The sequence below is a fragment of the Papilio polytes genome, unplaced genomic scaffold (genome assembly GCF_000836215.1).
Source record: "Papilio polytes unplaced genomic scaffold, Ppol_1.0 DF823991.1, whole genome shotgun sequence".
Lineage (NCBI taxonomy): Eukaryota > Metazoa > Arthropoda > Insecta > Lepidoptera > Papilionidae > Papilio > Papilio polytes.
The window spans coordinates 552671-579366 of NW_013525213.1; the positions used below are offsets into that span (position 1 = coordinate 552671).

General features: G+C 41.7%; 4 protein-coding genes across 5 annotated transcripts in view; 2 read left to right on the forward strand and 2 right to left on the reverse strand.

The window, feature by feature from the left end:
• The window catches only part of LOC106101270 (uncharacterized protein KIAA1109), a 25358-nt gene extending 14077 nt beyond the window's left edge, over positions 1 to 11281 (reverse strand). The window contains exons 1-13 of the mRNA XM_013280435.1: positions 11139 to 11281; positions 10815 to 11041; positions 9812 to 9955; positions 4614 to 9737; positions 4391 to 4536; positions 3824 to 4314; positions 3578 to 3758; positions 3060 to 3221; positions 2560 to 2685; positions 2163 to 2262; positions 360 to 452; positions 133 to 278; positions 2 to 63 (exon numbers count right to left, since the gene is read on the reverse strand). Of these exons, the coding sequence (XP_013135889.1) occupies positions 2 to 63; positions 133 to 278; positions 360 to 452; positions 2163 to 2262; positions 2560 to 2685; positions 3060 to 3221; positions 3578 to 3758; positions 3824 to 4314; positions 4391 to 4536; positions 4614 to 9737; positions 9812 to 9955; positions 10815 to 11041; positions 11139 to 11140 (7004 nt within the window). The 5' untranslated portion in view covers positions 11141 to 11281. The remainder of the gene's footprint in view (position 1; positions 64 to 132; positions 279 to 359; positions 453 to 2162; positions 2263 to 2559; positions 2686 to 3059; positions 3222 to 3577; positions 3759 to 3823; positions 4315 to 4390; positions 4537 to 4613; positions 9738 to 9811; positions 9956 to 10814; positions 11042 to 11138) is intronic.
• A 219-nt stretch (positions 11282 to 11500) lies between these two features.
• Positions 11501 to 20500, forward strand: LOC106101420 (cilia- and flagella-associated protein 43). The gene is made up of 31 exons (XM_013280655.1): positions 11501 to 11600; positions 11948 to 12111; positions 12177 to 12275; positions 12443 to 12605; positions 12828 to 13038; positions 13540 to 13668; positions 13798 to 13982; positions 14070 to 14172; positions 14319 to 14570; positions 14648 to 14783; positions 14872 to 15035; positions 15134 to 15287; positions 15362 to 15610; positions 15713 to 15924; positions 16076 to 16222; positions 16368 to 16522; positions 16675 to 16891; positions 16963 to 17083; positions 17172 to 17290; positions 17376 to 17543; positions 17636 to 17809; positions 17968 to 18095; positions 18221 to 18415; positions 18488 to 18613; positions 18693 to 18798; positions 18871 to 19029; positions 19112 to 19225; positions 19337 to 19480; positions 19557 to 19709; positions 20024 to 20160; positions 20268 to 20500. Exons 1-31 carry the CDS (start codon positions 11542 to 11544, stop codon positions 20407 to 20409), a joined length of 4785 nt encoding a protein of 1594 aa, XP_013136109.1. The 5' UTR covers positions 11501 to 11541; the 3' UTR covers positions 20410 to 20500.
• A 1747-nt stretch (positions 20501 to 22247) lies between these two features.
• On the reverse strand, positions 22248 to 24381 carry LOC106101332. 2 transcript variants are annotated; one of them, XM_013280515.1, is made up of 6 exons: positions 24260 to 24381; positions 24139 to 24187; positions 23920 to 24005; positions 23368 to 23596; positions 23173 to 23297; positions 22248 to 22802 (listed from the first exon to the last, which is right to left on the reverse strand). In XM_013280515.1, exons 1-6 carry the CDS (start codon positions 24269 to 24271, stop codon positions 22671 to 22673), a joined length of 633 nt encoding a protein of 210 aa, XP_013135969.1. In that variant the 5' UTR covers positions 24272 to 24381; the 3' UTR covers positions 22248 to 22670. The 2 variants fall into 2 exon arrangements, with proteins under 2 accessions (XP_013135969.1, XP_013135968.1); XM_013280514.1 differs by having other exon boundaries at positions 22249 to 22802; positions 24073 to 24187.
• A 517-nt stretch (positions 24382 to 24898) lies between these two features.
• Positions 24899 to 26696, forward strand: part of LOC106101408 (group XV phospholipase A2-like) — an 11252-nt gene continuing 9454 nt past the window's right edge. Inside the window, exons 1-3 of the mRNA XM_013280639.1 lie at positions 24899 to 25285; positions 25555 to 25929; positions 26273 to 26500. Of these exons, the coding sequence (XP_013136093.1) occupies positions 25198 to 25285; positions 25555 to 25929; positions 26273 to 26500 (691 nt within the window). The 5' untranslated portion in view covers positions 24899 to 25197. The remainder of the gene's footprint in view (positions 25286 to 25554; positions 25930 to 26272; positions 26501 to 26696) is intronic.

Sequence of the window (26696 nt, forward strand, 5' to 3'; positions counted from 1 at the left end):
CGCCGCCACCGCGCGCGGGTTCATCTTAGAAGCGGGGATTATTGGCTTCTTTGTCTTTGGCTCCTGAATATTCATAAAATACAATGAAACGCCTGTTATTTATTAGGAAATATCTATTTAAAAGAAACTTACGACTTTTATTGGTTCCTGTTTGGCCATCCATTGGTAGAGGTCCTCGCGAGCCTGCTCGTTGGCCATGTCGTCATGGCTGCCATGGGGCGAGTACAGAGATGGGTTCGACCCCACAGTTGGTAGATCTTCTTTTAGCGTTCCATAATCTACATTTAAACACATTTTAAGTCGGTAACAAAACAAAAGGTATAATTCAAATATGTATTGTTACTGTTACTGTAACTCACTAGCGATGGCATCGTCTTGGAAAGGCGTTTTTCTGGTGGAGAACGGTAGAGAAGGAAAGACTAGGCTCGCCCGGCTGCTCTGCGCGCCCCGCACTGCACAACACACGCATAATTACCAACTGACTAAATAATAACTTTTTACATATGAAGTACAATATACTGAAGAGGTGAACCAAATATATATTTAATGCATACTTACAAGAAATTCAGGTTTATCAATAAAGCCGTTTGAGCTTAAATAGTAAGTAATACAAAATATAGTTTTATTTACCTCAAGCTTAAATTTATATGACTATATTTAATTACAAAGGCATTACATCACACAAAAGATCTATGAAACAAAATAAAGAAATACAGATTAAAATAGGAATACAACAGCTATGAAACTGACAATTACATGCTTAAAAAAACTATTACACAAGTGAATGGAGTCGGTATTAAGATTAATAACTATAAAATTCAGATAATATGAATATAAAGGGATATATCAATAACAAAGATAGCACATACAGTTAACAAGAAAAACATAAAAACTATCTCTAAAAAAACTTAAATGACGTATTTTTCAGATGAATGTTTGAGCAATCCGAACATGTATTGGAACAGGCATACAACTAACATCAAAACATGAACCAAGGAATACCATATAAGAGCAAAAAGAACATCAATAAAAATTGATCAAACCAGGCACTAATTGTGAAATGGTTCCAAGTCATTATTTTAAATTGAAGTATTTTAATGTATTTGTTAACAGGAAACCACTTCGACAAACTAAAAACAATCCACAACATTTAGAATATAGTTCGGGGGCAAAAGAGTGTCCCTGAAGTTAGCTACACCATAATTTCTGTTTTCTCATATATCTTGTATATCCATGGCCATTTTAATAAGCCACATTTAACACTATACAATTTAACATTACATTTTAATGTAGGGAAAATATATAAAATCTAGTTAAAGTCAGTATTGCAAAATTGCAACAGATTTTTTCAAATTATGATTACATATTTATTAAATAACTAGCTTTCGCCCGCGACTCCGTCTAAGTTTAATTAAAAAAAGAAATTGAGTAGCCTTTGTGTCCTTCCAGACTATCCTCCACATCTATACTAAATTTCATGGAAATCCGTTCAGCCATTAACCAACCATCCATCCAAAACTTTCGCATTTATAATATTGGTATGCTATCTATTGTATATTGAGTCAGATAACCGTTTTTAAACAAAATGACTGTTACAAAGAAATCGAAAAATAAAATCGATTTTTCATAACGACTAAATTCGATTCTTATATATTTAAAGTCCGAATCGATTCTCTTCAATCGATGTTTTTAATACACCCAAAGCTTAAATTAACTTTTAGCTAGATGTCAAATGTGGCCTATTATTTTGGCATATACGAGGCAAACATTCGGAGCTAAGTTCAGAGCGACAGAGTGGTACAAGTATGGATTAGCGCGAAGTTCACACGAGTACGCACCGGAGGGCGGCGTGGAGGGGAAGGAGTGCGGGCGCGGGCTGGCCGGCGCCGCGCACGCTTCACACACAACAGGTCATCTCTCATTAATACATCGCTAAGTGACACCTTTAGTGTACATTTATCCTATTAAATCAAACCTAAGGGATACCACGACTCTGAGTGGGTCAATTTGTAATAATCCTATCTAACTAATTTCTATAAAAATTCAAAATATATTTTCTGATTGTTATATTGAATATTTACATCTAGTTCTAACGTAAAATCTGAAAATATTTCTATATTTTGTACAAATAAAATTTAAATCACTTTGAAATAAATACTTACAAGGAATGTTCAATTTATCCGCTTCCATATTCAAGAGCAGACAATTCTCATCTAGTGCTTCATTTTCCAATTGGTATTCCTGCCAGCCCTCCACTGAATCCTGTATAAAGAATTTATTATCTCAACAAAAGTCACCATCATTTATTAGCGTTATAACTCAATAATTAGTAGCGGTAAACAGTTTCTTAGTATTTTTCGCACTTAGTATATTTGAGCGCGCACACCTTTGGCTAAACTATCGTAAAACTGTTTAGTTGGAGGAGGTTCGCACACTACTCGATTTTTAGTTGTGCCAAACAATTGAATTGTCTGCGAAACAATCGATAATCACAAACAGTTGTGCGATTGTTTAGTCAAAGGAATATCCGCTGTTATTGCAGGCATTCGACGTGATTACCTCTAACAAGTCGGGCAATGCGAAGGTAACGTTGAGAGGTTTCATCATCTTGCTCTTGTAGTTGTGTTCCAGCAGCAACGGCGTGTATAGTATGTTCTTCCATTGACGACTTAGGACTATCACACCCTAGATAATAACAATTATATTCACACGTAAATTGCATTGTGAGTCAAAATAAAAAGCAATGTAATCGAAAAATATGGAATTTTTTCATGGTGGCAAACCAAAACGGTTGATCCGTTGCCCATAGACATCCTCATACCGTGCATCAACAGAGGAGAAGCACATAAAGAAGATATTTTCCCTTGCTATGCATCTCCTTCACCGTCAAATCCACGTTCCATCCCTTTCTTATAAGAAGGGTTAGAAGGAAAGGGTACTAAAGTTGGGTCCGACAGGGAATAATGAAATCGTATGATTCAATTGTATTTAATTTAATAATTCTTAGTTTCAAACAAAGAGACAGAGATAGAAAAGAGTGGGATAATAGATGTGTGTACCTGTCGGAGGGTGGACAGCGAGGGCAGATGGCGCTCCGCGAGGTCAGCCTGCACGGCGGCCGCGTCCGCCTGCAGCGCGTAGCGCAGCAGCACGCCGCACAGCTGCAGCGAGGGCTCCTCGCGCAGCTGCCGCGCCATCGGCGTGTGCCGCCCGTACCGGCTCTGCGCACGCAACGCGTCGTCCAAGTACCGGAAACGGCAAAAACCGGTATTTATATAACAAACGGAACGATCGCGAAACGAAAGCGAAGTGAATTCGGACTCGCTACTGAGTTTTACTTTTTAAAATTTTGAATGCGAATGTTTAGATATGATTGTTAGAAGGCACGTCAAAAATGGCTCAACAAATCGAGTTGATATTTGACCCAGATTTAGAACATAACTTGGAAGAACATATTACTAAGTTTACATAAAAGTGATATTTGTTTGTTTTGCTAATTTGGTCACTTTACATTTGACGTAGAGAAAGTTTAAGTAGGTATACATGAGTGTAGTGTACGCAATGTGACGTGTTATACCTTGGGCAGCGTGTGCGTGGGCGCGCGGTCGAGCGCGGCGGCCATGAGGCTGGCGGCGGTGGCGGCGAGGCGGCGAGCGCGCGCGCGGTACAGCGCCACCACGCGGATGCCTAGCCGGTTGCACGGGTTCATCCACGCGTTTATCGCAGGCGAGGCCGTACTCAGCAGGTTCCAGTCCAGTCTGTAACATGCACATCAATTAATATTCAAAATAAGGAATTTAATACTCTCGATAAAGAAATTTACCTGGTGTAATCGATCTTCTTAGTGATTGGAGTGCGCGGCGGGGCGGCAAAGTTGAACCAAACCACCTTCAAGTCGATGGCGCAGGAGGAACGGTTACCGTTGTCTTTCACGGGTACTATGGTCGCCGTGCTGTCGGAGGGCTCGTCCGGCCCGGGAGTCATAGGCTCTGGCGGCACTGGAGGAGGTTGGGCCGCTCCTAAGTTAGGAGTACTAGGCTTGGAGTTCGATTCCTTCTTCCTAAAGAAATCTTCGATACCCGAAGTCCTGTAACCTTTGGAGCTCCTCTCTTTGTCTGATTTCAACTCCTCGGCGGACTTGACAGACTCCCGGCAACTCTCGGCGTCATTGCGCACAGGCTTCTTCTCTTCATTGGCCTTGTGCGACTGTGAATGCTGCGACACCTTGATAGAAACACCTTCAAGTCCACATTCAAACATTATGAATCCAATCGTACTTTCCTTTTGCATATCCGTTGCACCGTTCTGGCAACACTGAAACATTCAATCACAATTAATTAGTGTAATAAAGATTATAAAAATCAATGAACCAATAAGTTAGAATAATTACCGTAGTATCACAGGCTTTGCTGCAAGGATCAACTCTGGTAAACTTGAAACTGACTTTGGAATGTTGGCAAGGGATGCCGGTCACAGTGGCGTCTTTTAACTGGGAGGACTCGTTGCGTATGCGTCGCAACTGACCGTGCACCTTACCTGCCATACATATATTGCATATGATATCTAACGCATTTAAAACATAAAACAAATAAAACATGTACTAAAATACATACCAACATTAAGAGTGATAGTAGTGTCCTCACACTGCTGCTGTGATGTTTCAATGAATACCGGCTCCCCCCTCTCGGGCCCCCTTTTTCGTCCTGAAGATTGCGCAGATATAAGAGCCCGAGGCCCCTTCATGATGCCGAAGGACTTTTTACTCCCCAGTGCACGTAATGTCGGCCTGTAGTACAGTTGTATAGACTCCAATGTTTTCTTGGAGCTAACATATTTCGCCACAATGTTCTCAACCGATAATCCGAAAAGAGAAACGCAAGTCAGGTCTTGTATGTTATCTAGCGCCGAGAATGAGATCATATCCTCCACAACGGACGACTGTATGAAGATAACGTTGACTTTGGGCACCGTGACTGTCGCTTGGAGCTGATCGTATATCGTCTCCTCGTAGACGTTCGGCTGCGGAATGGTCGCCAGTTTGTATTTGTCGTCCTTGTCGGGTACGATGCTTGGGTGGTTGTGCGACTGTAGCTGTGGCATCCAGTTCTGCACGTACTGCTTCTGCTTTAAGACGTTGGCGCTTTCCACAGAGGAAATGCAGAGTAGTCTCAAGTGATTTATGACGGTTATTGGATGGATATTAGCGAGCACCGGTGTCAATGATTCGACGAACTTTTGTGTACTTTCCAGAACTAAAGGAGTCAACATAACATCGATTTCTCCGCGCAGTTTGACAAACAAACCGCTCTTGCTGTCGCTTGTCGTCGTGGCGATGGACGCTGAACTTTTATCTGTGACGTTCTCTTGATTATCTTGAACGTTCTGCTGCAACTCCCACCAGCCTTGCGGATAAGGATGGGCCTTTATTTGAGAATTGAAGTGCGGCGTTAGATTAGAAAAGGGGCCGTGTTGATTTTGAGCACCGTGACTATCTTTCTTCGAAATGAGTTTTAAGATATTCACCTTTCCGGTCTGTTCAAAATTAGGTAGATATTTTTGACCGATATAAACAAGAGATCCATCGTCTGCCCTTTTAAACAACGGCAAAGTGAACGCATCTCGACCTGTGGGCAAGGAACACGTGGACCAATTGGAACATTTGTATTGCGGCAAATTGTGCATGTAGCTGGCCATTAGTAGAGGAGAATCGACGATAGGTTTATTTGTTTGCATATGCAGATTGACAAGGGTCATGTCTTCTTGCGATGAAATAGCGGAAATAAAGGAAGTAGAAGAGACGGATCCGCTTTCCGAGTCGGGTTGCACGCCGGCGCTCAGATTGCTGATAGTATCGGGGCAGTCCACTACCTCTGATCTCGGCATGGAGTTGGTCCACTTCTCATTGGTAGCTTCGTTAATACCAAACGAGCTCTTCTCCTTTGGGTTGCTGTGGCGGCTGCCGAAGGAATGCTTTAGACTAGACGACCGACTCGGGAACATATCTTCGTCCGCCGAGAAAAATGCTTCAGAATGGTTTTCGCTGGTGATGGACATCGTACGTTGAACTTCTTGCTGTAAAAGTTCTTCGTGAGGCGGCTGAGAGTTAAGCGAGTAGTGTGACTCGGACACTGCCACGCTTCTCGCTGGCACTTTAGGGGCTACAAAGACCTCGCTTTCGGTTGGCGCTGGCTTTTTGGACACTCCGTTCGTGTCCTTTACTCCGCAACTGAGAGCCAATTTGGAATCTGATACGCTGCTCTCCATTTGTGGAACATTGAGAATACTCTTGTTGAGTTTCGAGTCACTGTCGATCTTTGACGTACCCAGTGGTACAGTGGAGTCCACTAAGCGGGCGTACGGGACGTCACTTTTGGTGCTGGAAACGAGGACATTGTTGCTGCCTTTACTCATACTCGTATAAGAGAACCGTCGCGTCAAACTACGCCTTTCTGCGCTTAGAGGCGATTTGTTGAAAGCTTGCGGTAATGGTGAAGGAATCAAAGTGGAAACATTGGTCGGCTGCAAACAAACATTTAAGCTGTTATAAGGAGGAGTATGGAACACCAGTTGACCCGGATGCAAGAGGCTCTGTCCATAACCATACTCTCCGGGTGATGTTTCGATGACATTGAACATTGCTACATTTACGCCCTCTAGTATGTCCGATTGAGTCGGCTTTAAGAAATTGGGTCCATTTCTATTGGAGCCAAAGAACGCACATCCGCCCGTGCATCCGCATTGCGTGCCCTTGCCTTCGTTAGGCCAAAGGAACCAAAGTCTTTTAGTTTTATCATCGTGCAGTTTGAGGAACTTTTGCTGCACCAAGTGGAGGTTTCTCGGCGCTTGAGGCAAGGACGAGGCAGCTTCAATCAGCACCGGCCCTAGAGCTACGGAACCGACGCCGACCCAATTTTCGCTCTCAGGCAGCGTCTGTTTGTTTTGGCTATTTGTGCTGCTGTTGGAATGATGGTGAGTATTTGTTTGCATGTTCGTCTGAGTGTAAAGTGCGAGCTTAATGTTTGGTAGCAAACCCGTTATGCCAGTTCCGAAACCCGTTCCATGGAGATTGCAAAACGTTAACCTGATCGGGGAAATCCATGACTGTAAAGTCGTATTGGAATCGGCGACATAAATATCGATTAGGTCGATTGCAACACGTATCATACGGTATTTAATTTCGTTAGGAGTCGGGCAACGGTATTTCAGCCCTAAGTCTGTTTCGGGACATAGCACGGTGTTTAAGCCGTGGTGACACTGCTTTACTGAATTTGGTGGCACTAATTCGTTTTCACTGTCGCAGATGAGCAACAAGAATGTTTCGAGTGATGATATAATTTGGTAGAGTTGCGGCAACGTGAGGCGACCCGTCAGTTGGCCAAGTTGCAGTTCCATCATCCAAGCGTACTCCACGGTATCGTCCTCTACAGAGCGATTCGTGTCACTGAAGAAACCGTTGCCTCGCAGTTGAAACGACGAGAGCATCAAATGTCCTTGCTGAAGAGCGCCCGTGTTGTTGGCGTTGGGTCTCGCCAGGTTATTGGATGACACAAGTATTGAGGGGCTGAGTAACAGCTGAAGTTTGGTTTCCTTAAATCTTTTATCCATTTCAAAGCCGAATCTTTCTATGAGTACGACTGGGCACGACGGCTCGTTTTCACTGCAATTCTTCACTAAATGAGCTTGGATATCGTGTATTATGATGGAAACGGTTACGTCCAGCGGCCGGCAGCGGCGCGGGTCAAATGGCTCCTTGCCGGAATCGCTTGAATCGTCCATAGATATATCGACATGTTGATTGATACTACTTCTGTCGTTGTATTTCATTGGATTATCATTAAAGAATGGGTTATCCACGCTCGGCGTTTTCTGCATATCCGTGAACCTTTGATCCTCGCCGAAAATATTCTCCAATAAATTCATGAAACTAGTAATGATTGTCCCATAAGCGAGAAGGACGGACGGACCCACTTCTAGTTCCACGCTCACTTTATCCGGCGGCAGGGAAGTGCGATCGAATGTATTTCCATCTATGACCCAATTCATTTGGGGCTGTTTCCTCATACGGGGTATTCTCATTGGTGACAGGAGAATCTCTTCCTTTTCCGGTGTGGTGATATCGGCTTGCGGTTCCGGCCCCAGCGGTGGAATGGGGTGGTAGTTGTACCGGACGCTTAGAGCTACTATAGGAACTGACCAGCAATCTACCCAACCTTGACTTTTTACGCACTTTCTGCGCCACTTGGAGGCTTTGAGTCGACAAGGTACCAATTTCATATTTTTATCAATAGACAGCAGAAGCAGTCTTGATGTATTCACTTCGGGTAGGTACAGACTCATATCCACTGCTTCACCTTGGACCCAAATCTTCAGAGGTATTACGTCCGGAAGGAAATCAATGAACGGTAAATCAAATGACACGTCTAGAAGATCGCCACAAAAGGCGACGTGGTTATTTTCTTGATTTGTTGAACTGCAATCGATCCAATTGTGTTGATTGCTCACAGTCAAAACTTCGCATTCCTTTAATAATAACGATATTTTCCAGGTATATGGAACAAAATGCAAAATATCTGGCCGGGCTTTGCTCGACCAATCATTCGTCAAGTCTTGGAAGAAGTCGATATGTGTATAAACAAAATGTGCCGTAGCCTTACAGCCCGTCAACGACAGCTGCCAGCACTGGTGGTGGTTCCACACTAATGGATAGTGACATTTCACTGTGTACTCGAGAGTTTCGCTCTCCGCTAGGCTTCTATACTGTAAGCTCGTTGTCGCTTCCAGGTGGAGTAGTTGACCTGTTATTTTAGTCGTATATCCATCTTGCAGCACAATCCACGGTAAAGTCACTTCCATGTATGATCCGGCGCCGATGTTGATGTGAACAGCATTCGTTTCTTTGTTTTTCGTAAACAGAATGTCTATCGTCGCTTCGTTTAACGTCGACAGTCTAATATCAAACGACTGCATTTGTCTTCTGTCGCCAGGCTTCGGTTGCGGCGTCACCTCTAGCGACTTATAATTAGGTGGAAAGAAAAATCTGAAAAGGTGATCCCTTTGTCTGTCGGCCCACGGTCCGTAACTGAAATCTGTTCCTTTTCCACATTTGATGTCAACCCCCCAAATGGGTGGCGCCGATTCGACAATATCTCCATTCGCTAGCTGCAAAAGTACCGGCTGTTCCGGCACCAGGCCGGGTTCGTCCATGTAAAAATATACTTCAATGTAATTCGAGCTCATCACCACGAAGCCTTCGCCCATATATCTAGGGGGTTCGTCGACCATCGCGGTGTAGTTGGGACTGGGAGCGAGAATAACTTTGCAGTTTTCCGCTTTGGCTTTGACAAAGTGCATCAGATGGTCCAGACTGGAGGCCGGTGGCTTGGTGCTGTACACGAGATGTGCCTCCTCGACGCTGATGGACAGAGTGGTGGGGACAAGCTTGTTGCCGAATACGACGCGGCTAGTGCACACGTCTATCTTAATAACTGGGATGAGGTCTCGCCAGGTGCGCGCCATGGCGGCCTCTGAGCGCACTGTATCCTGCGCTCGACGTCTCTTTTCATTGGCGTCGTTCATAGCTTTATCCCTGTCGGTGGAGTCGTCGTCGTTTCGTTCCTTGATAACCGGCTCGAGGCCGAATGTTTTCTCGAGTTCGTTATATAGATCGCATCGATTATAGAAATGTAATTCGAAACCGTTTAACATTATTGACAGTCGTGTATCGGAATGTGATAAATCTGTAAAAACAAAGAGAATTAAAAAATGGATCAAGGAGGTTTAACTTATAAGGGAAAAAGCGCTAATTATCTACCTTCAGAAACATCTTTAGGGACATAAGATCGCCACCATCTGAATATCAGATATCCATCTTGAATGCGCAGTGTGTAGTCATAGTTAATGTACACTATGTCTCGGAACATTATCTTACCGGAGAGAGCATTGAGAGTGAATGAACCTGAAAAAATAGAACTCTAACAATTTACAATGGTAGATTTCGTCAATATCAGCAGGTGCTGTCGCAGCGCGGTCGCTCATAGGCCAACATATCTTTAACTTTAAATCACTTGTTACAGAACTTTCAACAGTTAATAGAATTAAATCAATTCAGTACTAAGATTTGATTAAAACAAATGGATATTGAAATCTTTTGTCTTTGTTATTACTATAGATGAAGTAACATCTCATTGGGCTTAAAACTGTAAATTCTCTTGACAAATACTATTGTATTATTCATGAATATAAAAAGTTGAACAAATAACAATTCTCAAGTGTTATCTATGACAAAAAGCCATAGTCTTCGCATAACATAATTAAAAATCATTAGAAGCCAAATAAAAACATAAGACAGATAATATTTACTTTGTAAAGTAAATTAATTGTATTAACATTGTAGTCCTAAAATCACAAATAAATCCCTACTTTAGTTAAGTAAACAATTTCATGATTATGAAAGTTTGGATGTTTGTAACCATATAACTTGAAAACAGCGTAGTCCTTTATGTTCTCGATTACAACAATAATAGAGTAGTAGTACACATATCATAGAGCGACTGATAAAATTAAAACCTATTAAAAATTAATATTATAAGAACGTTTACATAGACAAATGGATAGATGTTTGTTACTAGACATCTCCAAAATGGCTTAACGGATATCTCTGAAATTTGGTACAGTTATTGAATATAGTCTGGAAGAACGCACTAGCTACTAACTAAGCTTCTTTAAATTACTATGCTGATGGAGTCGCGGGCGACAGCTACCAAAGTAGTAGTTTCAATTACAAAGAAATTGAATCTGAAGAAAGCAACACTTACCAATCTTGAAGTTCTCATCTTGAAAGTAGAATTTGTTAATGAGTCTAGTAAGTATGTAGCCGAGGACACGGCTATTGTAGTACGTTATATAAACCACCCATAGGATGGCAGATATCAGAGAGACCAGAAGCAACGCGAAGTTCCGATCCATCGTGATCTCTGCGAAATCTATCGACGACGAGTTCCATCTCGCCGCCACTGGATCGACTGTTCCAGTCGCGTTATCCCTAATAACACAAAACAAAAAGCAAAACAATAATAAACTTTTATGTGTCATCTTTTATCAACAAGGGAGTAGTAGTACTACGCGATCACAAAACTTACATTTTGCTATTACTTAAATTACACTAACATATTTCACATATTAAACAATTTATAGTACTCAGCAAATAATTAATCACGACATTCGTTTCCATTTTTATCTTTATAATCAATTTATAGTATTCGCGATCCCATAGTTTTGACAGTTCCGATTCCGAACAGATAATTGCGTTCCGATTCATGCACTGTGCGTGCTGTGCGGAGGAAATAATATTTTAAATAAGAGAGTAAAATACTTCACATAATTATTTTATTAAAATAAATATTAAATACAATATCAAACAAGATTATTCGTGATATGTTTGTAAATAAAAAAATACATCTGCTATAAAAAAGTTAATTTAATACGTTGCTATGAAACCGATGTCAATTTTATTCAAGAAAACTGCAGAAAATACTGAGAATAATGGATACAACTGCTTCTGAAGCGAATCTAGCGAATAAAATAAATCATACAAAAGTGAGGTATAGTAAACTACACTTAAAATGCGTTTAGGTACTAAAGATTTGAATCGTCTTATCTCAAAGGTGCAAGAAATGTTAGGCGCCTGGAGCCGAATCTTGGAGGGCGCCAGCCCATGGTTGTACCGCTTTTAAAGGCGCTGGACTGATTTTCACAACCGCCCATTATAGTTGAGATAACCCTGGTTTAGACCAGTTGTCACAAAAAAAAATGTTTCACAGTAAAAGTGTCGCATGGTCACTTTGGCACCTGTGATAGTGAGGCTTTAGTATCACTGCCTGTTGATTTAATTTTCTTAGGTAATTGTATTGGTTTTAAGGTAACTGTGTTATAAGAATTACGTTTTCAGATGGGTAATACCACAGAGGTTAGACTTCATTACATTTATCGGTAAACAGGTGTTAGCAATCGCACACGACATATACATAATATTTTACAACTTTAAAACCAAAAGTGAAATTGTATATACTGCAAACAACCATATAAATGGTGATGGAGTCGATGTTATTGCAGGTCAGTATTTAATTTTACACAATTATAAAATGTACTATGAGTATATCATTGTGAGTCTTTTCCAGGACACAGATCGAACATATTCGTGTTTGCTGAAAAAGTTAACAACCCGAGGATCTTCGTCCTTTCATATCCCAGGTTTAACCAACTGGCGCTACTTAAAGGTAACTTAATGACGTGGACAATATATAAAAGTTATCAATTAGCGAAAGGATAAATATGTGGATATCCGCTCATGCTGAAAAGAAAGAAAATGTATTCTTAGCTTAAAGTGACTTTTATTTATAGCTTTTATTGAGTTAGGTATTTACTGATTGTCTTTCTCCTGTAGACTTAGACGTGAACAGATACAAGTCGCTTTGCATGATGGAAGGTGACCTGATAGCCACCTTCTCCGGCTTCCCCAACTATCTGATGACCGTATGGAACTGGCGGACGCAGCAGCGGCTAGTGGCTCTCCCTACCGGTGTTATTAGAAGAAAGCAGATTTACATGTTTGTATTTATTTCACGAAAGTAATCAAAATACTACGAAATGCTATCATATCAGTTCTGATTTTAGGGAAAGCTAGATACCTTCGTCGTAAACTAGACTTTATTAAAAGTACTGTCTTGTGTGGTCGTGGTGCACTTGAATTACCCGTTCGGCAATATTTTGCGAGATCTATGAATATCAAGGAGACGATAGAAGATTGCAATATCTTTCACACTGTTCAGGGCGAGTCGCACACATATGCTCGTATGTGAGTGCTGGGGCGAGGGCCTAATCGTGTGGGAGGTAGCGCAGTGTCACCGGCGCTGCCTGGTGCTGCGCCGCGCTAAGGAGGAGGTCACCGGATGGGAGATCGCTGAGCCGCCGCTCATTGACGTTTGCTGGACCAGCGATGGACAGCTCTATGCCATAGATAAGGATGCTAATTTGTATAGTGTACGTAAAATGCTGAATTATTATGCACATATAAATATTGTCCTGAAAATCGAGAGCATAGTATAAATACCTGTGTAGGAATGTTCTAAATTCATCATATCACTCACTGCACACTTAATAAACAAGTTAGTACATGTCCCTATTCTTTCACTAGCTTTTTAATTCGGCCTTTAATCATCCGAAGTCAAGTATAGATTGCCAAACTGTACCTACTGGACCAATGCTCTAAAACATCGCATTTTTATCATGTATACGTATCTTACAGTATGGTATTAATTGAAGTAACCGTGATTAATAAGTAGGCAATTATGATCGTTAGATGTACCTATTTTTAGGTAACTAAACATAATAATAGACTTACAATTTTCATAAAATATGTACATTCACGTCACAACTCCAAAGTGAGGTCCTTTGATGCGCGTATGAAATTAGCAATATTTATTATTTATCGTAATCTTAGTTTATGATTAGAATTCTGATAACTGCCATTTAAATCTAAAGATGCTGTCAGATGGTATTGGGATGGTATCACACCTGGAATGGTCGGAGAACCTGACGGGCTCCGAAAAGTCAAGCGTCTGCTCTTTCGGGAACGGCATCCTTATCTACGGACCCGATCAATTCCTTCGAGTAAGATGCTACAATCATATTGATTTAAGTTTATTTTCAAGGCTTCGAAGTGGAATAATATAAATAGTTACTAATCATTTTTTAACATACCCGCTAGACTTAAAGCTTTTACACTTTGTATTTTAACAGTTGCTAAAGAAAGCTGAAAACAAATGGAAAGTATCGTGGACGTACTTGACCTCAGAGAGCGTGGAGCGGCTGGTTTCCAACACCAGCAGCGACCTCGCCGCCGTGTGGACGCAGAGTGGCCGCCTCTACCACATCACTGAGACTGATGACAAACTTGATGTCGTACTTCATGTTTATAGACAAAGGTGACAAGGTCTTGAGGAAAAATAACGTAAAACGAAAGTGTAAATAAATAAAAATTGTCGTGTAACTTCTTGATATTTAATTTTCAGGAACATAATTAAAATTCAGATGATCGCGCCAGATAATAAATATCTCGCCACGATTAATAAAACAGGAGAGATTTGCATTTACGAATTACTTACTGGTAATTTGGTAAGTACTGGATTTTAAAAACAAAACTCATAAAACACATTAGTTCGTTTTGGTGGATTTATTTAGAATTCATCATCATACTAAACACTTAATCGTATTCGCGTATCTAGTTTTTGGAGCACAAAAGATGTGTTCTCAATTCCTAGATCCTAAGAAAATTGGTGGAGGGAAATGACGTATCGTTCCAAGCGAGTCCCGTGGACCCGCTGCTCATTATGTTCGGCGAGCTGGGCGTCAACTATGGCATCGGGCTGTTCACGTTCGCCCCCGAAGTGGGGCTGCAGCAGGTGGGCAGCATGTGCCTCACACATCAGATCGTCTCGCAGATCGTGTTCTCCCCCACTGGCAGGCAGGTCACCGCGGTCGCCGCCTCGGCCGGACACATATTTGTGTTTCAAGTAAGAACTGGTAGTGTTTACGATTGCTTTAATACTAAGTAAATAGTTGTAAATGAATTCTCTATCGTAAATCGTAGCTATCGGAGCAATACAAGCTATCACTGGTGCGGTACACGGAGCTAGGCCGCGGGCTGGCGGACAGCTTCCTCATGAAGGTCGGCGACTCCATGCGCTCCTTCAACCTCGTACTCTTCTCAGACAAGTATGCTATTGGTATGTTTTTATTTATATTTACATGCATAACCAGTTTTGAGGTACAAAAAAAGTTAATATTTGACTACTAAGTTTATTTTATTTGTAGGAGAGCGCATCATGTGCGTCAACGCGGACAATGGCAAGGACAACAAGTTCGCGGGCAAGATGCAGGGCCCGTACGCGCAGCTGCTGCCGCTGGCGCAGGCGGGCTGCGCGCTGGCCGTGCCGCACCTCGCCAGCCAGCTGCACGTGCTGCGCCTCTCCGGCGAGGTGCGCACCTGCTGCTCACCTACTGCTCACCTGCTGCTCATCTGCTGCTCTAGTAATAGTTTCTTAAGTAGTTGTTAATTTGTGCCATTTGGATACAGAAAGGCATAACAGTCTCGGTGAAAATGGGCCCGGTATTCGAGTCAGGACATGACCTGAAGCATTGCAGGGGTTACATCAACAGCGCCGCCCTCGTCACCTTCAGCTATGATGGTACAGTCATTCTGAGGAAACCGGAGGCTCCTGTTGAATACGGTAAAATTGTTTTTACTTATTTTTTCTATGACTAGGTTATAAGGATTACGAAATATTGGTCTTCTGTTTATTAGAAATAAAGATGATTGTTTCGCATCGCTACGAGACCGGCGTTCAGCAAGCGGTGGTGGACACGAGCCTGGAGTACCTGGCGCACCTGGGCGGCAACGGCACCGTGGCCGTGGCCATGCTGGACGCCCCGGCGCGCATCTCCGCGCCCACGCTCTTCATTGATTACCAGCCCATCGAGCTGTTCACGGAGCCGCCTGATCCAGAAATTTTGAAGGACGACGAAATGATTAATATTTTTGACGAGTTTGAGAGTAAGCGTATAATGCTAAAACTAGAGCTCCCTTTAAATACCCAAAATAAAAAAAATAATTGTGATTTCATTTATAAATACGTACTCCGTACCTTGAATGTAGAGAATTACCTGGACATCCAAGAGGAGAAGCGCGTGCACACGGAAGCGATGGACTACCGGCGCGCGCGCGAGGAGGCGGTGCGCGCGCTGCAGGTGGTGCAGGAGCGCGCCGTGGCGCTGCTGGAGGAGAACCTGGAGGCGCCGCCGCTGCACCGCCTGCCCATCTCGGAGTTCAACCTGCACGCGGAGAACAAGAAGGAACGCCTCAAACAGGTCACCGTCATTCATAATTGCACTCTTTGTTACTTATGTTTTTGCCATTGCTACATCGAGTGAGGTTAGACACATAAGGAACTTTGCTAAAGTGTATATTAAAATATACATAACTACATTAAAATGTACTTCCCTAATATATATCTTGCAGGCAGAAAAAGAACGCGAGGATATACGATTGCGCACCGAAGCCCGCATCCGCGCTCAGGATAAAGTGACCGCGTGGATTAAATCCCAATGCTGGGATTCCATGGCAACGCCGCGGGTCAAGATTTTTGCAGTATTTAGTCATTACTATGTGAGTAAATACTGGATATTTTTACTTCTAAAATAAAACACTGGTGTAACTAGTTACAATATTTTTAGGCTTAATTCTTCCTAAGATATTTAAAATAGCATACTCGTTAAAACAAAATCTTACTACTTAAACATACTAAATTTAGGTGGAAAATTACGCGGTGTTGCCGAACCAACGGGAGCAGTGGCCCGAGCTGCAGGTGGTGGAGGCGCTGCGGGCGCTGGAGATGGAGAGCGACCACGAAGTGTTCCGTCCCTGGGAGGAGCAGCCCACGCCCGCGCTCGAAATGACACCAACACAGTATGAGTTGCTTTTGATATCAAGTTACATAAGGACATGAGGTATTCTTGTCTATGGCGTTTATCACACTTTGACATAGAATATTGTCTGGGGTAATTTGTTAACCTGTCAAGAAACAATTGAATGTTGAAGGAAAATCTTTACAACCTCAGGATCCGCGAGTCGCTGGGGTCGATGCGGTCGACGGCGCACAGCGTGGAGAGCCAGGCGCTGCCGGCGGAGAGCAGCGGCTCGGGCTCCGCGGAGGGGCAGCCCTACGCGCTCTCCGGCACCAACACGCACCTCTTCGTGGCCGTGCCGCCCGCCATGGTGCCGCAGACCCTCGCCTACAGCTTCCTGCACATGGACATGCTGCAGCACCTCGCCCTGGTAGCGCCTCGCACACAGACACTTCAAAGCTGTTTTAAACTTACCTCTATATATAACCTTTGAATTTACAGTTGAACGCGCAGAATTTAAGGATTTGGTTTAACCAACAATTTGACGACCTCATGGGTCTCAAAAAGCGGGAAGTCGGCCTAGTCCAGGACAGGAATGCGCGTCTGCGTTTTATAATTCAAGGTAAATCTAACTAATATTTTTGGCCCATAAAAATAAAAATATGATATTAACATTTGTTTTTTTAATGGATTTATGAATTTACCTCCAGAGTTAAACACGCTGTCAGACCTTCGCGGCAGCTTTCATCACTTGACCATCCAGATAAATGATCCGGAGTGGCGCCAAGAAGAACAGCCATTTAGGCTTATTAAAGTGGACACGGAGGAGGTAGAATCGCCAAGTTTATTTATTTATAAAAACAGGTTCGTATATTATCCTTCATGATCCTATTTCCTTGTATTGTATGAAACAGTGCAGCATTCCGCCGTACGTGAGCCCGAGCCAGATATTCATCCCGCCGCCGCCGCCCGGCCCGCCCGACGACTTCCGCGAGCGCGCGCTCATCGAGATGATGGACGGCGTGCTTGAGAAGCTATGGCACGAGGAGATCAAGAAACCCATCCCCAAGCCCCAATGCATGGTATCTTAGTATCTCCATGACCTTCAAATGTGTGTGTTTCTTTCTGGGGTATCGCCTCTGTGCGTTTGCCAAATGTTGTGTTCTGGGTGCAGCTGGACAAGGACCCGGAGCACTTCAACGAGGACGACCTGCGGCTGGTGTTCGAGTACGAGGCGAAGGTGGCGTTCCGCGAGGAGGAGCGCGACAAGTACCGCAAGATGCTGCACGCAGAGTACGCCAAGCTGTCGCAGCTCCTCAACGAGGGCATCGTCAAGTTCAATCATAAGGTAACCACTAATCCGATAAAATCACAAGTTTCTTGACAACATGGTTAAAATCTTTAACAGTTTACAAAGTAACATCTAATCCTCAATGCCTTTTTCTACAAAAATACCCAAGTAGTTAGTTACATATTGAAATCGTAAGGTAATTGTGAGGGTTTCAGGTAAAGGAAATGTGGCTTACCAGATTGAGAATAGACTCAGCCATCGGACAAGAGAATCTAAACTTGATGCGGCTGCGGCGGACCAACTTGGATCGTATTGAGTTAGCGGAAGAAATAGAAAAAATGAGGTATTTATTTTATTTATACACTTATCACATACCACCATCTACTTACAGTGATTGTTGTTAAACTATCTAAAACTTTACTTTCTATAGTAAATTCAGTGCTCAATTCTATAATATTATTACCAAAGGAACGACATAGCGCGGTACGAGTCGGAGATAGAGATGCTGCAGGGGGAGAGCCAGCAGATCAGTGTGCAGAGCGAGGAGTGCACGGCGGCGCACGAGGCGCTGGTGCAGAAGGACCGCTACTTCGACAAGACCTTCAAGAACCATTTCGCCGATCTTTCTCCTATCATTGTAGAACAGTGCTACAAGTTCTACAAGTGAGTATTGCCAATATGACTAATTAAGAGTAATTTTATAGAATTCATTACTCATTTTTCGTATGTGTTGAGGAAGCGGCCGAAGTGGCAGCACCGCGCGGGGCTGGGCGCGGGCGTGCTGCTGGAGCTGGCGGGCGCGGTGCTGGCCGCCACGCGCCCCGCGCTGCTGCCGCCGGACGCATTGGATTTCTTACGCGCGTAATTACTTCCTCTAATAATAGTAGTGGTTATTAACTAGAAAGATTTATCTCTGTAACAAATCGTGAGTTTCCTCAAGGTTGGAGCAGCTGGACCTGGTTAGTAACATGCCGCCCGTCATGGACGAGAACCTATGGACAAACATGTGCAAACTGCGTCGCGCCAAGATCGAAAACGAGATGAGGGTATTGAGACAAAGGTTTCTTCTCTTGTCCTTTTTGCAAAAACTACAACTAGCCTACCGCCGCAATGCGCAGATGCGGGCGGCGGTGCAGGAGCTGGCGCTGGTGGAGAGCGCGGCGGCGACGTGGGGCAAGGCGGCGCAGGCGCGGCGCGCGGCGCTCGGCGCGCTGCACGACCGCATGCTGCAGCACCGCCGCCACGTCGAGCTGCTCTCCCGGAACAAGACCATACAGGTGCCGGACACTGCTGGACTCGGCAGGGTACTAAGCGTTCCTTCGTTATCTTTTCACTGATCCAACTGCAATTTATCTGCAGTTGGTGCTGCCTGCCGGGCAAGTGGAGGTGGTCACAACTGGTCACATTGAAGACTTTGATGACGCCGCTCTTATTTTACGAGAAGACATTGAACGTATCAATGAAGTAATTCTGGTAAGTCGTAGTTGTTTAAGAAACAAAATTTTGAAAAAAAAAAACAATGTATTACTAAGATATAATAATAGGAATATACTAATCTTAGACACGGTATATTGTTTATTACAGAAAGTTGGTGAAATGAAGTTAAACATGATGCGGAGGCAGATGGAGTACCGCAAGGGCATCCTCGCCAAGGAGTGGGAGCATGCGCAGATGAAGATGAAACTGCGCCACATGGAGCAGGAATTATACTCCTATCAACGTCTCAAGGTACAAATAGAACAGATTTGTACTTTAAAATAATGGGCCTTATGTATTGACTAGTTGGTATTACGTGACTGTGCAGATACCCAAAGAGCTGCAGCTGTACCTGAAGAACAAGGAGCTGGGCAGCACGGACGAGCAGCAGTTCGTGCGCATGGAGCGCGACATGGACGCCAGCCGCCGCGCGCTCGACCGCAACCTCACAGAGCTCATCCGCAAGCACGAGGAGATGGAGGTACCATGAACACAATTAAGGCTTCCGGCTCGAAGGACCATGTTAATTAAAGTATTGTATTGCAGATTGAATATTGTTGATAAATTGTGAAATAGGTAAAGTTTAAGGTTAAGTAATTAAGTATGTGTTGCCCGTGTGACAGCTGAAAGGGCCCCTCCGCGCCTCTTCCCCGTCGGTGTTGCCGTAGCACGCAACACTTGATAGTTATAATAAAAACTAAGATACATTGGTGCATATGTAGTAGTTAAAACTCGGGGAAGGAGGAAAGTATGAGGAAATAAAAAAAAATATAAGGAAAAGACATTAATTTCCAGCTGAAATGCACGGCGTTAACAGCAGACATCGACAAGCTCAATTTAGTAATATCGAAGCTCAACCTGAGAGTGTCAGAGAAGCGACTGTCCGAAGACCCACTGCAACCGATACGCGTGAGGAAGATTTTCAAAATGAGGCAAGTAAAGAATACAACGCCCTTAAAGGTGCAAATTCACAGCCGACGAAATCTTATCATCTTAAATGAGTTTACAGAAGAATAACTAGGTAGTTTCTGTGTATCAGAATGGAGACGCTGGTGGCGCGCAGCCAGCTGGTGCGCGAGGTGCAGGCGCACCACACGGAGCTGGTGCTGCTGCAGACGGAGCTGGAGCTGCTGCGACTGCGCACCTACCCCACGCTCGCCACATTCCGCATTATTACCTGATCACAGTCACACTACAAGACTAGTTATATTTTAGGCCTAGCAAGGAGTCTATAGTTGTTTTAGTTAAAGTTTGTGTTAGTCTGTTTTTGTCTGCTAAACAATTGTTACTAGTTCATTATGTATGACTTATTTTAATTTTTAAATAAAGATTTTTTTAACTTGGATCGCATTTTAATTTCTAAAATTGCATTCCTCTACGCAACTTTTAAAACTGTGAGAATCATAAATAATAAGTACAGTCGCGGAAATACGCAGTGTTTCACTTACAGGATTTGCTTGTTTCTTGCAAGGAGACTCTTCTTACAAGTGAGCAATTAGGTAGCTGTGAGTTTCTCTAACGAAAGGATTATTGTTAAATCCGAGTACCACTGATCGATTTTTTTCATACAGACATAATTAAAAGTAGCGTTCTATTGGTTTCTGTTCCGTGTCGTCGCAATGTGTACAAAAACGATTGTAGCTTTTGTAATAATAATCCAACAGTCATCAGAGTGCAATAAAACGCAAATATAATGCGCATACAAAATTTTATTACCATAAACAATTCTATTGTCAATAAAATATATTGAGCTCAGTACACATCCATAGACGAACAACTTTTAACGCTAAGACGCGAATCGTCTTAAAATACATTACAACAATCACTTAAGTAACTACAACTTAAGTTCTCCGATATAACTACAGATTGAATGAGTAGAAATTACACACTGCTGTCCACACTAATGTCCAAATACAGCGAGTCACTAGGAGCATTTAAAGACATGTAATATATTTTAATGATTAACAAAAATATATATAAAATAACACCAAAGTCAAGTTTGTAACGAAGCGATGTATTTTAAAATTACGTTTATTCTTCGGAGATTTTAATTCAGTCAATCTATATAATTTATGAAATGTTGACAAGCACATAATGATATAGTACACTTATAAGAAAAAATCATTTTGTTACTTAATTATTTAAATAGAAGCTATCAGTCTCGTCAACACGATTGTCAAATGCGGAGGGTTTGTGTTAAATGAACATAAACTACGTACAAAATATTAAAATGGCAACCGCTTAACAATGGTTGCAACTAATTTACTACAAGAAACATTTAAAAATATACAATTATTAGCTAAACTAACAGCTAGATGGCTTTAACTATAAAGCTGTGTACTGATTCGCGCGGCCTCGCGAGCCAATGTTCGTGAGTTCGCCGCGCACTATCTGTGCTCAGCCAGTAAACACGTGGCGAACAAACGCACAAACACACCAATATCAACAACATTAACTAGGGAATAGCTATATAAAATTCAAATCTATTTTAAAAATACGTCCCCAGTGTTCAGCTCTTTTTTCTAATGACCTAGATACACACGCTGAAATAATAAATAGATATATTTTATTTATAAAACAACAGGTATATAAATAAACAATAAATATAATCTTTAACATTTTTGGATAAAATTAATGAAGAAATCTAAATGTGTTTTAGCACCGAAATATATGAACTTTAGTACAATGGTATAAAACGGTAATTAATCAAAATTAATCTAATGAGAATTCTTTTAAAGATAGCATAGAATATAGCAAAGGACAGAGGTGAAATACATTTAATGTACCAACATCGTTTGCGCGCGACTGTACCGAAGTGAAATTTTTAAACATTAGGCCACAATTTCGTTTTAAATTATATCACATAATATCAATCACAATATGCCAATTTAAACTGCATTTTTTTTTTGCTATATAAGCCTAACTATGTATGTTTTATTAGCAAAAAATTTATATCTGTTGGCGACATTAATTTTGTGTGTAAAATGTTTTAAAGCAATGTTTACTGTTGGCCTCTCGTCTACCCGATTGGGTATTTTCCCATAGGTTCGATCGAGAGGCCCATTGGCAGACAACCTTAGTTATAATGATCATATGAAGTTAGTAATTGCTAATAAGACATACATATTCTTAGCTCATAGAATCTTATCTTGATATTTACAGATAAAATGTGCACTTACTTTTAGTTACTTGTAAAGATCGTTTTACAAATACTGCTACTATTGATATGTAGAAGGAAGTTCAATAGCTGAAGAGGAATACACAAAAATGATAATTGGGACTTCCCTATATCAACGGCTCTCGGTCAAATATAATTTCTGTACACCTGTCAAATTGACAACTGTCAAAGCGATAGTGAGACTCCAGATAGTGGCAACTGGCAACCCTAAGTATGGAAGTCACAAGTTGATGAGACCAGCAGATGTTTCGTGTCTGTGTGTGACTAGAGCGCAGTCCTCTGGTCGTAGACGATGACGGCGTCGGCGTCGAAGAACTGGCTGTGCGACTTGCTGAGCGCGATGATGGCGGCGTGCTCGCTGCGCATGCGGTTCTTGTGCTTCTTGCTTAAACTCACCTGACATATGCCATTCTTTACATACACACCGCAAACAAATATCACGTTTGAACACGATACATACGAAAAATTGAAGCTAGTTACTAATCGAATAAGCAATTGCTATACTCCGAGACATTCAGAGAGTGTTTTAAAAAGTCAGGGCCCATCGTGGTGTTGCATTTACAAAAAATTGCCTTGTTCCTCTCAACGAGACCAGTTTTAAAAAAAATTAAAATCAAACAATACGGTAGCTGTGCAAACGAATAGATAATCTTTTATCTATTCGTTATTATTACTTATTATTCTGCGTAGTCGTTTTAATTCATACAAAACTTTCAACGGACTGTAAATTTTTAAAGTGGAACACCGCCAAATTCCCCGATAGTACCTTAGCGTAGAGTTGCTGCAGGTCGTCCTCTGTGGAGAGCGGGCGCGGCTTGGGCCGCAGGAAGGCCGGCAGAGACCGCGTTTTTAACGCGTCCACGTTCACGCCGCCCCCGATCTCGTCCAACACTGCGTCCCAAACGAGACTGTCATATAGTACTTGCTGGTAGCAGTTATTGGGATGAAGGAGTTTACTGACTGCTGCTGGAGGCGTACTGCGCGGAGACGTGCTCGCGCTCGGGCACACGGTTGACGTAGCAATGCGCGGTCGCAGGCGCGGGGTGCGTGGGGTGTATGGTGTGCGTGGGGTGCGTGGGGTGGGCGGGGTGCGTGGGGTGTGTGGGATGCGTGGGATGCGCGTCGCGTGCACGCCGCCACTCCGCGTCCCCCGCGTAGCTCGCGGGCCGGCTGTGTCTCTGCACTTGCACCTGCACACAAATATAACTCCACATGTCGCAGAAAGTCTTCTCTTCGTCAATCGAAATTTGGGAGATACACTGGGAGAGTCGATCTCGATAACTGGACTAGATTTCAACTGGCATAATGTGAACACTAACTGGAACAGGCATTAACACAAAAGATGCCGTGCTAACCTTTTTCCAGCAGCCTTTTCCATACTAGATATTTATAAGAATGTAAATTAACAAAAAATCATTAACCGTTTCTTTCACAATTATCTACATTTCTTATAAAATATTTTAAGCATATTTTAAAAGGTATACACGTATGAGATGTTAAATGTTTACGTTACCTCGGCTTGTTTTATTCTGCTGTAATCCTGATGGGAATATCCATGATCTTCTTTTATAGTGTATGTATTTTTTAGATACTGTTCGTCTGAAATTAAAGAGATCAGTTTAAAGCACGTAAACAACATTGAACATGTTTAAAACAATGATTTTACCGAATGATTTCTGATGGCGCGGCATGAGGCGGCAGTAACATATAATAATTAAGAAAATAACAACACCACAAATGCCACCAATAAGCCAAGACAACCAAACAATTATGACTCGACCCTGGAAGTAAACAAAGAAACAAAAGTCACTGATCGCTGTTTCAATTTTATTGATTTTACTTCGGACTTTTACCTGCAGAAACATTTCAGTTTTTAACAATAAAGCGAATACCGCTTGCTTTTGTTCCCTTGTTATTGATTATTCCTAACATCTTATTGTTTAACAGTATCAAAAATCTATAAAAAGCGCTAAAACACTAAGGTATAAACTGAATCTTATTCATTGATTCACAGGTTTTCCATTTTTAAAAATTAACTTATGCGCGCCTGCGCTCTTGGAGGGAAATGTTTGACATTTGGTACTTTGCTGCGTTAAGAAATGCAATAATACAATGTAATTTTAGAAAACGTCGGATTTAAGTATTGCACATACAACTTTATTTCAAATATTATATTTAGTTTGGCATTAAAAACTTTTAAGATTTTTTAGTATTTTAGTATACCATACATTAAGAAGTAAATTATTTGTAATTTGTAGAAACTCAAACTAGTTTCTGAACGACTACAAAAACGTTCCGGTAACATTTTAAGTAAAATACTTATAGTAAGATGAAAAAAAAATGCCTTACTTCGCTTGATCATTTAGGCTACGAATTAAGTAAATTCTAAGAAAATAACTATACTTAAAATGTACTACATACATTAATAACTGCGATAATCTTTTTCTAAAACTATTAAATGTCAATGTCAAATCATCAACTTGAAACGGAATGCAACTTTGATTTTGAAGGTTACTTGCTTTTACTTACTTAATATAATAATAATTTGAATATCTACTGGGGCAGCTTGTTTATGTAAACAACTACACAGCTGACGCTTTTCCTGATTCCGTGTGTTATCAACATTGTTGACTACGATACAGCGACAGTTTACATCGGACGATATTTAACGTCACAGCGCATTTTGTGCTGTAACTTGACAGTATTATTACGTATATATTCACAAGGAAATTAATAAAGTAATTAGTGTATGGATAGTTGAGTAAGGTGCTAGTCAGCAGTAAAAGCAATCATGGCAAAAATGAAAATATTTTTTGCACTCGGGTTATTATTTAGTTTTCTTGCGAAGGACTCGTTGGGATTATCGCCGGTTATTTTAAGTGAGTAATTGAATGTAACCTTAATCTTATTAGTTTCTTAGCGAAGCATACGTAGTGACATTGTCTATTTATTACAGAAAAACAACTTATCACTTACCTTGCAATAAAATAAAATGCGAGTTACATTTATTATGTTGATTGTTATTTTTAAATATTAATGAAAGAACTTGAACTGCGATTTGATACAGGGATATTTCAGATAGAGGTTTTTTAAAGTAACTTTAAAAAATAACTTTGCAACTAATAAAAATGTTATACATTTTGCACAGTACCTGGTGATGGTGGAAGTCAACTTGAGGCGAGATTAAATAAAACCAATGTAGTGCACTATATTTGCGCCAAGACGTCTACAGACTACTTTAACATTTGGTTGAATTTGGAGCTGCTAGTACCGTTTGTGATCGACTGCTGGGTGGACAACACCAGGCTGGAGTATGACAATGTTACAAGGACAACCAGGACCCCTGAGGGTGTGGATATTCGAGTCCCGGGATGGGGAGACCCAGAGCCAGTGGAATGGCTGGACCCCTCACACGACAGTACTGGAGCATACTTCAATACTATCGGAGATGCTCTTGTCAAAGAAGGATATGTAAGGAATGTGTCTTTGAGAGGAGCTCCTTATGACTTTAGGAAAGCACCAAGTAAGTTTTTATTTTAAACTAAAGGCAAATACAATTTTATTTACATAATATATTCCTGGCAAATTAAATATTCCACTAATAGTATAAAATTAGAAGTTTAGATGGATGGAGGGATGTTTGTTAGAAGCTATCTCCAAAACATAGTCTAGAAGTCATGTATATCCTACTGAGTTTTTGTTTTAATTCTGTGCGGTCAGAGTCATGGGCAAAAACTACTTAAAACATACTGATTTTTTAATCCGCCATTTTATCTTACAATTCCTACGAAAATGTTTTAATAATTATCCTAATTGATGCTTTAAAATATTGCAACAATAATTAAGTGAAACCAATTTGATTTCAGATGAGAATGGTGAATTTTTCGTGAAACTAAAGACTCTAGTTGAGGACACATATACAATGAACAATAAGAGTGCAGTGACGCTGATCGTGCACAGCATGGGCGGCTCGATGGCGCTGCACTTCCTGCGACAGCAGACACAGTCGTGGAAGGACCAGTACATCCGGAGACTCATCTCACTGTCCACCCCTTGGGGTGGGGCGGTTAAAGCACTTAAAGTTTTCGCTATTGGTGAGTTATTCTATAAAAACCTGCCCCTGAAATACAAAAGCATATATCTGTCCTTTTCATGTTACATTAAAATACTGAGAAAGCAATATTTTTTTCGATAGCGTAAACTTAGCGTGCGTTCGCACGGGCAGACTTTGTACGCCGCGGTAAAGTTCAAGGTCAGCAGACTTTTTACGCCCACGAGATAGGTGTTCGT

Coding starts and splice junctions, on each gene's coding strand:
- LOC106101420 (XM_013280655.1), top strand. CDS start 11,542: ATGGATACAACTGCTTCTGAAGCGAATCTAGCGAATAAAATAAATCAT. Junction 12,276..12,442: donor CCAACTGGCGCTACTTAAAG/GTAACTTAATGA, acceptor TTTCTCCTGTAG/ACTTAGACGTGAACAGATAC. Junction 16,223..16,367: donor CAGTATTTAGTCATTACTAT/GTGAGTAAATAC, acceptor TACTAAATTTAG/GTGGAAAATTACGCGGTGTT.
- LOC106101332 (XM_013280514.1), bottom strand. Junction 23,597..23,919: donor GCAGAATAAAACAAGCCGAG/GTAACGTAAACA, acceptor ATTTGTGTGCAG/GTGCAAGTGCAGAGACACAG. Junction 23,298..23,367: donor GCAGTACGCCTCCAGCAGCA/GTCAGTAAACTC, acceptor TTTGGGACGCAG/TGTTGGACGAGATCGGGGGC.